This window comes from Pongo abelii, chromosome 11 (assembly GCF_028885655.2).
Source record: "Pongo abelii isolate AG06213 chromosome 11, NHGRI_mPonAbe1-v2.0_pri, whole genome shotgun sequence".
Lineage (NCBI taxonomy): Eukaryota > Metazoa > Chordata > Mammalia > Primates > Hominidae > Pongo > Pongo abelii.
This window is the reverse complement of record NC_071996.2, coordinates 99,667,450-99,680,729: the sequence shown is the minus strand read 5'-3', so window position 1 is coordinate 99,680,729 and position 13,280 is coordinate 99,667,450. Positions and strand designations below refer to the sequence as shown.

Sequence of the window (13,280 nt, the reverse complement as noted above, 5' to 3'; positions counted from 1 at the left end):
AAGAAACTAGTCCACAGTCATTTGCAATGGGAAATGAGGTCTCTGAAGGATTTTAAGCTGAGGAGGGGCATGATCAAAAGATTTTTGTTAGAAAGATCACTCTAACAAAGGTACAATAAAGGCAAGGAGATGAATTTAGCAGCTGTTAAAGTAACTGACATATGAGTAAACGACAATTCAATAAAGTAATGACAATGAGGACCGACTCTCACTGGTCATGACAACAGAGACACAGAGGAAAAACAGATCTGTGAAACAGTCAACAGAGAGCACTTTTGGACTTGGTGGCTTACTGGTGGGGTAAAACAACGGATGAGACAAGGAGAACATCTGGCATTCAGACTTGGGCAGCAGGGTGAACAGTGGACTCTTCAGCTAAATAGGGAATACAGAGCATGGAGCAGGTTTCAGGGATAGAATGAGTGAAACACTTAAGTTTTCTATGTGTTTTGACAAATCTGCAAAGCATCCAAATGTAGATATTTAGTTGGCAGTAAGATACTGGTCTAGAACTCAGGAGGATGATTTTGTACGGAAAAAAAGATTTGAAACCACTCAGAGCATGTACAGTGAAAAGAAAACCAAAGACAGAAAATTGTGGAACAGTTTGGCATTATATACTAGTAGCCAAAAAGTGTAAACTTATCTGAGAGTAATGTTTTGCCTTCACAGAAAAATTTGTATCTATCTATCAGTCTTGTTTCACTTAAATATTCTAAAGCCAGAAATTATAAAACACATAAAAACTGATATTTTATATAGGATATACCTTAGAAAAACTATACTTTTTGAACATATGAATCCACAATTCATCAGAATAAACTCTAATTTAAAATACATGAAGGGTAAAAAAGATGAACTATACGACTTTGGGAAAATTCTACTAATCAAAGTTAAGAATGAAAGGGGAGTGTTTATCTTACTTTGAAGAACAATTTATTCATCTTAAGTACTATAAATCCGCATATAAATGCTTATTGTTGATAAACAATTACATGTTTTAATTCACTGAAGCAAATATTTAAAGGCATTCCTTTTATTAATGTAGCTCAAACAACTACTTGTACCTTAAAGTAATAAAATTGCATATATGTCGTCTATAATTCAATATTATGCACCTAGTTGGCATTCAGACAGGCTTCCTTTTCCTCATGTCAGTTTGAATTATTGTTGTTTTAATCTTCATTTTTTAATGGTGTTGCACAAACTCTTTATAAAATTCAAAAATAAAGCATTAATCCAACAAGAAAGTAACATAAAAATTCAGAGGGCCAACTAATATAATAGATACCTGTTTTAGGCTCAGCTATTCTACTTGCTGTGGGTTTTTGGGTACAGGGGTACAGTCAGTGCGGATCCTTTTATATCTTCTTTTTTTTTGATGGAGTCTTGCTCTGTCGCCCAGGCTGGAGTGCAATGGCACGATCTTGGCTCATTGCAACCTCAGCCTCCTGGGTTCAAGCGATTCTCTGTTTCAGCCTCCCAAGTAGCTGGGACTACAGGCGCGTGCCACCACACTTGGCTAATTTTTTGTATTTTCAGTAGACATGGGGTTTCACCGTGTTAACCAGGATGGTCTCAATCTCCTGATCTCATGATCCACCTGCCTGGGCCTCCCCAAGTGCTGGGATTACAGGTGTGAGCCACCGCACTCAACCCCTTTTGTATCTTCTATAGAATGTGTGTATTTTCTTATCTTTCTGACAGGTTGTTGCAGTGCTCAAATGAGATAATGTGGCAGCACCATAAAATATACATGTATTTTTGTAGGCACACAATTACAGAAAGACAGAAAATTATCCAGGGGCATTGTCGGTGAGAACTTCACACAGTAATTCACTACTATAAGAAAAGGGAATATTTTCTGCTAAAAGCAGTAAGTCAAAACATTGAATAGATTACTCTTGCTCTATATTTTTTATAATTTCCATTTCCTTTTTGGTATTCTCTGCCCCCATCACAGCCACAGAGCACAGAAGGTGAACTGGAGAGTACACTAGGCTTGGAGTTAGAAGATCCAGGTCTAGGTCTTACTTTGCCATTTTTTCCTTTTGTAACTCTGGAAGGATAGCTTTGAGTATTGAATGAAATAGTTTATGTGAAAGTTCGGTGTAAACCATGATGTATTAATCACATGAAGCACTGCCCTGTAACTCTGTGACCTCTGTCATTGAGACTATCTGGAAACTGCTTTATAATGAAGTACTACCAACAGTAGTATGGTAAAAGGCTGATGGGTTAGAAGAAACATGACCGAACACCTTGGGATCAAGTCTAGGCTCTTTCCTTTCCTAGCTCTGTCATCTTTGAAGACTCATCTATAAAAAGAGGAGATTAATCTAAGCTCTCTTAAAGGTACCTTACAACTATCCATCTCTACAAATAATAGGTTAACCAAAATAGATTGATAACATGAAGAATGGAGAATCTGACACGATGAACTGACAGAATCCATAAGTTATCAAGGATTCATGGCCTTACTACCTTACTAATATTCTATTATCAAATATTCAATCTATTGTTTTACTTTTTTGCCCAATATTCAAGCCAGATGTCTAGAAACCAAATATTCCCAGGTCCACAAACAAGCTGGAAAAAAACAAATAAGGAATAGTTTACAATTAAGAGGGTCAAATATATTATTAACAACATTCCTTCTCTGTCTCAGTACTACAGGTAGAAGGGAAATCTGCAATTTTTTACATACAGCACTGTCGGAAATACCAATAACACTGGCCACTTTAAGAATTTGGGATCTTAAGAGTTTTTCCAGGAAATCTCAAAAAACTAACAAGAAGGTGATTTCTAGCATCTATTTTCATACTTAGATCAGATTTGAGCTGTGAAGTAGCAATCTCCAACTCTTCTTTTTTTTTTTGTTCCTGGGCCAGTAGTTCTTGAGTGCTCTGTATAGAATCACGTAGAGCAATGCAGTTTTGCTGCAAAATGTGCACCTGAAATTGTATAAGAAAAATTCCTTTTCTGTAAGATAAAGATTTCAAATAAGCTGCCTTATAGCACATGTATAAGGCAACATTCCAACCTTAATGTCACTGAGAAGCAACAAGAAGTTAGTCTATGTTACAGTTAAAATCTCAACAGAATGCGGTCTTGGAGCAGTGCCATCCAATAGAAACTTCTGTGCACCTCCAATGCAATAATCCACTAGCCACAAGTGGCTACTGAGCACTTGAATGTGGCTAGTGTGTGAAGAAATAAATCTTTTATTTAACTTATTTGAATAGCCGTATGTGGCTAATGGCTACCATATTGGCATTGCAAGTTACAGCAACAAAGGATCATTTGCAATTCCTAAAGTAGAATCCTTGTTATAATTCAGTTATGAAGGGAAACTTTATCCATTGGTTAAAATAATAAAGATTATGTCATCCAATTATATTAAAATATGAAAATATGAACTGACTTGGTTAGAATTTAAAGTATTCTAAATTATTTGTAGGTACTTCAAATAACAAATATGAAGGCGAAATATCATGTTAAAATAAATGATAATTGAAAACAGCAGTGTAAATATAGTCCTGACTGTTTTACTTATTGATACGCTTCCAGTGTTAGATCGCTTTAGACTTTATTTTCTATCCATGTCAGACATATACAGCATGAGACCAGGGCTATGCCTTCCAAAATCAATGTCTATAACAGAGATTGTATGGTATAAGGGAAAAATACTTTATCTTTCTCTTAGGAGCTAAGAGTTCACCTCTATAAAGCCTGAGGTAAATTAACCTCTCCAGTCCTTAGCTCTCTGATTCATTAATTAAGAGTGTTGAATAATGACATTAGGGTCTTTCTTATTTTGCACTAACTTAAAAAAAAAACTGTAGTAAGATTGTTAACATATGGCTAACAAAAAGTAAATATTTTAATAAATCTAGAGGAAATTAGTAAAATTTTAAGTTTATAGGTAAAATATCAGTCTTTCTTTGGTTTCATTTCCCAAACCACACAAGGAAAAGAAATATTTCTACCTGTTTTCGTTCTACCTCCACTGTTGATCCCATTTCTTGTATTTTGAGGAGCATGGCTGATGCTGATTTCTCTAAAGATTCCCTAAGGTACTTCTCCTGAGCCAGTTGTCTCCTTAGCTACAAAGCAACACTGCAGTTAGGCAAGACCAATTGAACATCATACTAGTTTAACAAAGATCAAAGTTACCTGAGAAGTTTATCAGACACGCCATCTCACCCCCAAACAGTCTTAATTCATTTATGACTACTCAGAAACATGCTTTTGTTTCTCCCTAGATTACCTAGGATTACCTCCTAAGGAATGTAAATCAAACTTATTGTACCCATCCTCCTATAATTTAGGTCTGTTTTCTAAACTGGAGGTCAAAATCCATTAGTAAATTGAAAGAAGCACTCAGAGAAAGGAAAAAATAAAAGAGTAGAAAGAAAGTATCAGAGTGCATGCAAGTAGTAAGGGTAAGTGCTGCTTTGGGAAATGTTTGTGTATATGTATGTGTGTTGCAGTGTAAAATATATGTCCAACAATGGATTGTCAAAAAAAGTTTGAAAAACACTAGTATCTTACCTTAGTATTTTCTGTATATTTTCTGACTTATTTTCAACTCTTATTTTCCTGTATTTTGATTTATCTATATATTTTTTATCCTGCAGTATTATACACATCACTCTGAAAACTGTTTTCATTCTATTTTGGAATTTAGAGGTCCAAACAAATAATGAAGTAACCACTAAGTAGCAGACCAAACCGACACTCAAAGAATTTGGGTACTGTGCTATTGTGATATAAGAAATATATATTTCATCTCTGACCCTGGTTCCTGGCACACAGCTCGTAAAAAACTTGGAATCACCTCATAAGAGTGTCTTTTGTGTGCTAATGACTGATTGGCTGGGGGTGGGGGAAGGTAGGTAGCTGTGGATGGGGGCTGGTCCCCAGAAAGATCAAGGCATGACTAGAGGACTGGGACTTCTAGTCCCTCCTCTCAACCTCTAATGAGGGGAGAAGGGCTGAAAGGTAAGTTGATCATCAATGGCCAATGATTTAATTAATCATGCCTATGTAATGAGGCCTCCATAAAAATTCAAAAGAACTGGGTTCAGAGTGCTTCTGGACAGCTGAACACACGGAGGTGCTTGGAAGGTGGTGAGCCCCAGAAAGGGCCTGCGTCCCTTCCCACATGCCTTGCTCTATGCATCGCTTCCATCTGGCTGCTCAACTGTATCTTTTGTAATATCCTCTACAACAAATTGGTAAATACAAGTGAAGTGTTTCTCTGAATTCTCTGAGCTGTTCCAGCAAATTATTTCAACTTGCAGAGGGGCATCATGGGAACACCGATTTTTTGCAAGTCAGTCAGAAGGACAACTTGGCTTGCAATTGGCATCTAAAGTGGGGGGCAATCTTGTGAGACTGAGTCCTCACCTGTCTTCAGGTAGATAGTGTCAGGACTGAATTGAATTACAGGACACTCAACTGGCGTCCACTGAAGAACAGAATTTCTTGGTGTGTCGTCGGGTGTCAGAAGTGTTCTGCTGCAAGGTATGTGAGAGTAGAAAAACACACTTTTTTTTTCTTCCCTGTTTTGGAGGCACACTGACCTTATTTCTGTCAATAAGTGACTACAAAAAGAATCACATTAAATATAAAGAAGGTTAAGAGTCTCTTTTATTATTAGGTAAAGAGATCCTTCCAATAATAAGAGTCTCTTCTATTATTAGGTAAAGAGTCTCTCTTATTATTAGGGAAAGAGATCCTTTCCAATTGAAATGGGAATTGCAGAGAATGCTATTCCTTTTAAGAAGTGATGTGAAACTGAAAGAAATCCTATTTTAAAACCCCAGTGTAGATGACATTAAGAGTACACTATACCTGTTTTCTAAATTGTACACTTTTTTTTCTCTACGGACAATATATTTTATAATTTTTAAAACATTTTTTAAAGGTTAAAAGAGGTAAAAAATGTGTTGGGATATAACTGTTATAAGATTGCTCATTTTGGAAATGCTCTATAACTTTTTAAATCATATCTTTGATATTTGACATGAGGGTTTTTCCAATTTTTCACTATTGTAAATACTGCTCTCCTGAACATACTTGTGAGTAGATCTTTCCTTACATTTCTGATTATTTCATTAAGATAAATTCCTATAAGAACCTTTTTTTCAATTGTTACCTTCATAATTTTCCAATGATTACCTTATCAATAGTATTTGAATAAATCTCATCAGTACTATGTATTAAAATTTTCTTAAATCTCTTCTGATCTAATAAATGAAAACATCTTAATAATTTTGGATTTCTTTGGTTACTGTGAGATTAAATATCTTCTAATATAGTTATCAACTCTATATATATTTATGTAATAAACTGTCATACTTATTCTTTGTCCATTGTTTTTGGGCACTTTTAGACAATTTTACTTTTTTTGTTTTTGTTTTTGAGACTGGGTCTCACTGTGTCAGCCAGGCTGAGTGCAATGGTGCAACCATGGCTCACTACAGTCTTGACCTCCCCCGACTCAAGTGATCCTCCCGCCTCAGCCTCCTGAGTACCTGGTACTAAAGGAGTATGCCACCATGCCTAGCTAATTTAAAAAATTTGTTGTTGAGCCAGGGTCTCACTTTGTTACCAAGGCTGGTCTCAAACTCCTGGGCTCAGGCAATCCTCCTGCCTCAGCGTCCTAAAGTGCTGAGATTACAGGTATGAGCCACCATGCCTGGCAGTTTTAAGTTTTTGCGGGGTGGGTTTTGGAGACAGGATCTCACTCTGTGGCCCAGGCTGGAGTGCAGTGGCATGATCACTGCAGCCTCGACCTCCCAGGCTCAAGTGATCCTCCCACCTCAGCCTCCTAAGTAGCTGGGACCACAGGTGTACACCACTGTGCCTGGCTTTCTTTTTTTTTTTTTTGAAATGGGGTTTTGCCATGTTGCCCAGGCTGTTAAATTCTTTAAAAGGGAAAACTATTAACACTTTGTCTATTTGTGTTATAATACCTTGTTACAGGGGTTGCCAACCCCTGGGGCCACAGACTGGTACTACTCCATGGCTTGTTAGGAACCAGGCCACATAGCAGGAGGTGGGCAGTGGGTGAACCAGCCCTACCACCTGGACTCCGCCTCCTGTCAGATTAGTGGCAGCATTAGATTCTCATAGGACCGTGAACCCTATTGTGAACTGTGCATGCAAGGGATCTAGGTTGCGTGCTTCTTATGAGAATCTAACTAAGGCCTGATGATTTGAGGTGGAACGGTTTCATCCCAAAACCATTCCCCTCAACCCCCACAACCCCATGGAAAAACTGTCTTCCAAGAAACTGGTCCCTAGTGCCAAAAAGGTTAGGGACTGCTGCTTTATTAGTATTGCTTTTTATATGTAGAAGTATTCTTATGTGGTCAAATCTATTGACCATTTTATAATTTTGCTCTTTTTAAGCTTAGAAATTGCTTACTTGTCCAATGATAAGTTAAATATTACAATCTTATGTAAGAATGAGCCATTTTATTTGTGGTTATATTTTTTCAGATTTTAGTATCAGATTATAATTACTTTAGCATATAGAGTAGCTTAATATACTTTCCTAAACTTTATATCAAATTAGGTACTATAATTTGTTCAAGATATAATTTATTCTTTGAAAGTTTCAAAATACCCAGGAAATCATCTCATTTAAAGTTTAGTTGCATTACTGTCAAATGTGATTCAATCTCTAGTTCATTCAGAATTAAATATTTCACTCTTTTAAATTCTGTTTTAATCACCCCCATTATGTAGGCTCGAAAGCATTCAGCTGGCCACCTTTTTAAAGAACGGCCACTTTTAAAAAGGGACATTTTCCTCTTTTATACATGATATACCTACAATGTGCCATACAAAAGCACATTACAAAGAGAATCCTTTACTAATGAAGTATTTGTTTCTGAAGTACTATTAAGGGCAATAAATTAATCCATTTAATGTTTATCACATCCAGATTTTGTATCTATTTTATATATATTTATTATCTCTTAGGAAGATAAATACCACACTTCTTCTATCTGTATATAACCCTCTGTCATAGGCGGAATTGTGTCTTCCAAAATTCTTATGTTGAAGCCCAACATCTGCTACCTCACAATGAGACTCTATTTGGAGACAGGGCCTTTCAACAGGTGATTAAATTAAAATGAAGCCATTGGGGTGGACCCTAATGTGATCTGACCATATCCTGATTAGAAGAGATTTGGACACACAGAGACACCAGGGATGGGTACACACAAATAAAAGGGCATGTGAGGACCCAGTTAGAAGGCAGACACCTGCAAGCCAAGGAGAAAGGCCTCAGAAGAAACCAAATCTGCTAACAACTTATCTTGGACTTCAAGCCTCCAGAACTTCAACAGATAAATTTCTGTTTATACCACCAAGTCTTTAGGATTTTGTTATGGCAGCCCAGCAAACTAATATACCCTTTCTATTTCACATACCCTCAGAATGCCCATGTTTGACTAGCATAGTACTTCTGCAAGTCTTTGACAGAGCTTAATCAAAATTCAAGACTTTACCATAGAACCAAGAATTAAGAATAAGACTTCCCCAGTAAAAAATAATGTTAAATGGCAATCCAAAGGAGCAAGGATTGTCTTTTCAACAAATGGTGCTGGAAACACTGGACATCCACATGCCAAGAAGAAATTCATCTAGATACGGATCTCATACCTTTCATGAAAATTAGCTCAAAATAGATCAAAGACCTAAATGTAAAATGAAAACCTATAAAATCTCTTAGAAGATGATACAAGAGAAAATCTTAGTGACTTGGGTTTGTCGACTTTTCAGATACAATTCTAACATTACAATCCATGAAAGAAAAAAACTGATATATTGGACTTCATTAAGAGTTCCTTCTCTGTGAAAGACAGCTAAGAGCATAAAAAGATAAGCTACAGAACAGGGGAAAATAATTGCATAACACATCTTTGATAAAGGACTGGTATCCAAAATATACAAAGAAGTCTTAAAACATAACAATAAGAAATAACCCAGTTACAAAATGGGGTAAAAGTCTAACAGATAACTCACCAAAGGAGATATACAGATGGCAAATAAACACATGAGAAGATTCTCAGTGTCATTATATCATTAGGGATTGCAACTCAAAACAGGATACCACTACACACCCATTGGAATGGCAAAAATTCAAAACACTGACAAGACCAAATGCTGGTGAGGATGTGCAGCAACCATAACTCTTATTCCTTGCTGATGGGCATGCAAACAATACAGTCATTTTGCAAGACAGGTTGGCAGCTTCATACAAAGCTAAACATAGGCTTACCAGATGAACCAGCAATTGCACTCCTAGGTATTACATTTACCCAAATGAGTTGGAAACGTATGTCTATGTAAGAACCCGCACACAATGTTTATAGCAGCTTTATTCATAATTGCCAAAAATTGGAAGCAACCAATATGTCCTTCAATAGGTGAATGGATAAACAAATTGTGGTACATACAATAGAATATTGTTCAGCTATATAAAGAAATGAGTTACTGAGCCATGAAAAAACATGAAGGAACTTTAAGCACATATGCATAAAAGAAGCCAGTACAAAAAAGGACTACATACATACTCTATGATTCCAACAATAACAGAACTAGAGAGACAATAAAAAGATCAGTGGTTGTCAGGGGCTCAGGGGAAGACATGAGGAGGGATGGGTAGGTGGAGCACAGGGCATTTTTAGGGCAGGGCAACTATTCTGTGTGATCCTGTAATGATAAATACATGGCATTATGCATTTGTCAAACCCACAGCACTTTACAGCATGATGAATAGTGAATCTTAACATATTTCACTAAATGATGGCTCAACATTGGCTTACCAAATGTTACAAAAGTACCATACTAATGCAAGATGTTAATAATAGTGAAACTGCAGGAGTGGAGAGAGGGGTATACAGGACTCTGTGTTTTCCGCATAATTTTTCTGTAAACCTAAAACTGCCCTAAAAATAGTCTAGTACAATATCTTAGAAATAAACTGAATACATTCTAACTATGAGCAATCAAGCTTTTATCAGTAATTACTGGCAAATAAAGTACTCAATATAAGACAATTTTCCAAATACCTATGCTTACCACCTAAGCACTAAAATTTATAACCTTAAAAATAGTTTTGCATAAGAATTTTCCTAAAAAGTATGTCTACTTCTCTATTTTGTATTAACAGAATCTTTTAAATATAAATTGACCCATTAGATTTGAACATCAATTATTAATACTATTATGTCAGGGAATATTGAGGTTTCAGGCCACTGCCAGAGTATATTGAGTTAGTAATTCTACTGATTCTTCCACTGTTTTCAGCTGCAAATTTTTAGTCCAACAGCTTTTAGCAGCCACCTACTTCATATTTCCCAATCTGCTATCTACTAAAACAAGCTGAAATGAAAGTTTAAGGTAAAATTAGATGAACAGACTTATTAATAGCTTTTTATTTTAAATACAACTTTAGATTAAAAGGACTTTGCATGAAAGTGTCCACTTAACTATGGTGCACGGGCAGCCACGAGTGGTAACTATTCCTTCCTGGTCACAAAGCATTTATTTTTTCTTTCTAGTTTTATGCCAGTATTGAGGTAAAAGGAAGTCTTAATGTCATGTAAGGGCAGGCACTTTCACTTGAATTCAATGTGGCATATTTTTAAAGTCTTCCTACTACATAGTCACATATTTTCTTCTTCAAAGGTTTCTTTCCATTCTCTCTTTCTGCTTTCTTGATTTCCCCTCTGCAATTCCAACACCTCCTCCACCCTCCATCTTTTTGTCTTACCTCTTGAATTTTAAGGTTCATTTTACGTTTTGTGGTCTTCAGTTCCTCTTCAATAATGGCTGCATTCTTCTAAAAGCAGAAGGAGAAAAGATTCTAAATAATCTGAAATGACAGGAAGAAACTGTCTATAGGTATATCAGATCAAATCAGGTTTTTTTCTGGCAACCTATAAATGCTATTTTTAATATGGTTATAAATACTCCTTGTTATAAGTCTGAAGTAATTATTACCAGGAGTTACTTAACAGGAAAGTTATTTTATTACTTTGATACATGATTTCTATAATTTCCTCTTTTATATCGTAAACAGTGATTAATCACACCCACCTCCTATATAAAATTCAATAATTAGAGGTCAATCTGGTAATTGACAGACATTTTACTTACAGGGTATATTCTTAATTTTTTAAAGAACTCTATTTTTCCAGCTTCAAATATTATTCGTGCTTACAAGCTGAGGATGAAAAACACAGCTTTCCCTACTTATTCTCTTTCTTATTAAGATAAATGGCACCACAATCTCAGATGTAAAACCTCAGAGCGATCTTTGCCTTCTTTACTGCCTTCAGTCCCTCCCAGTACCATATTTGAGCATATTTTTTTTTAACAGAACATTCCTCTTTCCTTTCAAAATGCCACAACCCTAGATCAGACCTAATTTGGCTCATGCCTCAAATAATGCAATCGATTCCTAATTGGTTTCCCTGCCTCCAATTTCTCTCCCTATTTTCAATACCCTATAATACTGCTAAATTTGTTTTCCTGTTTTCATTATGTCACTTCCATATCAAAAATCTCAATCACTCCCCATAGGATCAACCCCAACTACTAATTATTTCTGATTTTCAGATGCTCTATAATGTCATTGCTAGCTAATATCCAACTTATTTCCCACAAACAAATCCTCACTCTTGTAAGGCTAGTTTATATATTTCTCCTAGCTGTACCCAGTAGAAAGATCCAGGTTCAAACCTGGGTAACAAGAAGACAACAGGTATGTCTGATCTTGGACAACTGATTTATCCCAGGGACCCAGTACTATCATTGTTAAAAAATGGGGATAATAATATCCTACTTCACAAGATTTTTGCAAAGATTAAACAAAATAACACGTTGAATATCCATTACATTGCCTAGCCCATGAAGGGAGAACAACATTGTTAGTTTCTTTTCCAAGCAGTCCTTATTCTTTGCTGCCTCTGCGTGTGCTCCTTGAAATGTCCTCACCCCTACACTTTGCTTCTAAAGGTCCTATCCCTTCCCTGAAGCCTGCCTGATCTATTCTAGATAGAGCATCCTCACCCTTTCAAATATGTCTGAACACAAAGCCCTTACTCGGCAATATTCACTTTTTGTCCTATACTATTCTGTAACATTTCCTATACTCTTATGTTTTCCTTATTTAATTTCTCATGCTGTAGCTTGTTCTCCCAACTAGCATATGAGTTCCTGAAGAGCACAGGCTCTATCTCATACCTCTGGATCCACACCATCACTTGTATGGGGTAAGGGTTGTACAAATAATCAATCACGGATAGCACACGGTGGTTTAGGTTATCAGTGCAAATGTCATAGGCCAAGAATCCTCAAATCAACATGCCAAATGTCAAATGCCAAGAATCCTCATATCAACTTCACCTACTTTTAAAAGTCAGTGTCATAGGTCTGTTGCCTCCTCCAGCTAACACATAACAGTGTGTTTATACTTCAGAACTCTTAGACTCAAACCTTTGTTTGCGAGGCAATCTCCAGAGTGGCAGTCAACCTTTGCACCTCATCTTGTGCCTTGTCTTCTTCCTCTTTTACAGCTCTCAGTTGCTGGCGCAAATTCGTAACTTCAAGATGCAACAGTTTCAGGTCCTTAGAATGCTCTTCCTGTATTGCATTCAGTCGATCTTTCAGAAAAGCTACCAGACCGCACAGGAGGGGCATCAAGCAGCAGAAAGAAGGTCAGTAAAGAAAACCAAGCACCTATACAGGACCACATTTCTGATGATTCTTATCTCTATACCTGTTTTCTGAGGATTCAAATCCTTTTCAGTTTGCAGCCGAAAGATGTTCATCTTCAAGGACTGAATGAGGCTTTCAAGACGGCACATTCGATTTACCAGAAACTCACAGTTCTTCCATAAAATATCTCTTTTTCCTGCACAAATTGCTTCATTTTGGATAGGACTAATGACTTCCTGGCTGTCCAGGTCTTCTAAATGGTTTGGAGCTTCCAAATAGCCTCTGGACAAAGATCCCAATATAACAATATTATGCAATGCAATTTCTACTACGGTAATCCCAAAAACTGAGTCAATGTAACATTTCCAATAAGAACAATAATTGGAGAGTGACATCACCAACATGGCAGGCTTCTGACTCTCCCTCCACATAGGGACACACTAATCAGTTCCCTCTGAGAATTGATTAATTGACACACAGATCAATTCCCTCTGAGAGAAAGTCAGAAACAAGTTGAGAGACTCTTCTGT

The 13,280-nt window shown here is 36.6% G+C and overlaps 1 protein-coding gene across 29 annotated transcripts in view; it reads right to left on the bottom strand.

Moving 5' to 3' along the window:
- CCDC150 (coiled-coil domain containing 150) overlaps positions 1–13,280 on the bottom strand; it is a 94,296-nt gene that overhangs the window by 64,149 nt on the left and 16,867 nt on the right. For 26 of the 29 annotated variants that reach the window (XR_010136068.1, XM_024243873.2, XM_024243874.2 and 23 more), the window contains 5 exons: positions 12,812–13,032; positions 12,529–12,707; positions 10,802–10,870; positions 3,990–4,106; positions 2,825–2,954 (listed from right to left, as the gene is read on the bottom strand). Coding sequence is in view for 28 of the 29 variants with exons in the window: in XM_024243873.2 (XP_024099641.2) it covers positions 2,825–2,954; positions 3,990–4,106; positions 10,802–10,870; positions 12,529–12,707; positions 12,812–13,032 (716 nt within the window). In the remaining variant the exon portion in view is untranslated. Of the gene's footprint in view, positions 1–293; positions 376–2,824; positions 2,955–3,989; positions 4,107–5,412; positions 5,523–10,801; positions 10,904–12,528; positions 12,708–12,811; positions 13,033–13,280 lie in introns of those variants that run through there. The other 3 variants (XM_054549610.1, XM_054549611.1, XM_054549612.1) reach the window with 3 other exon arrangements.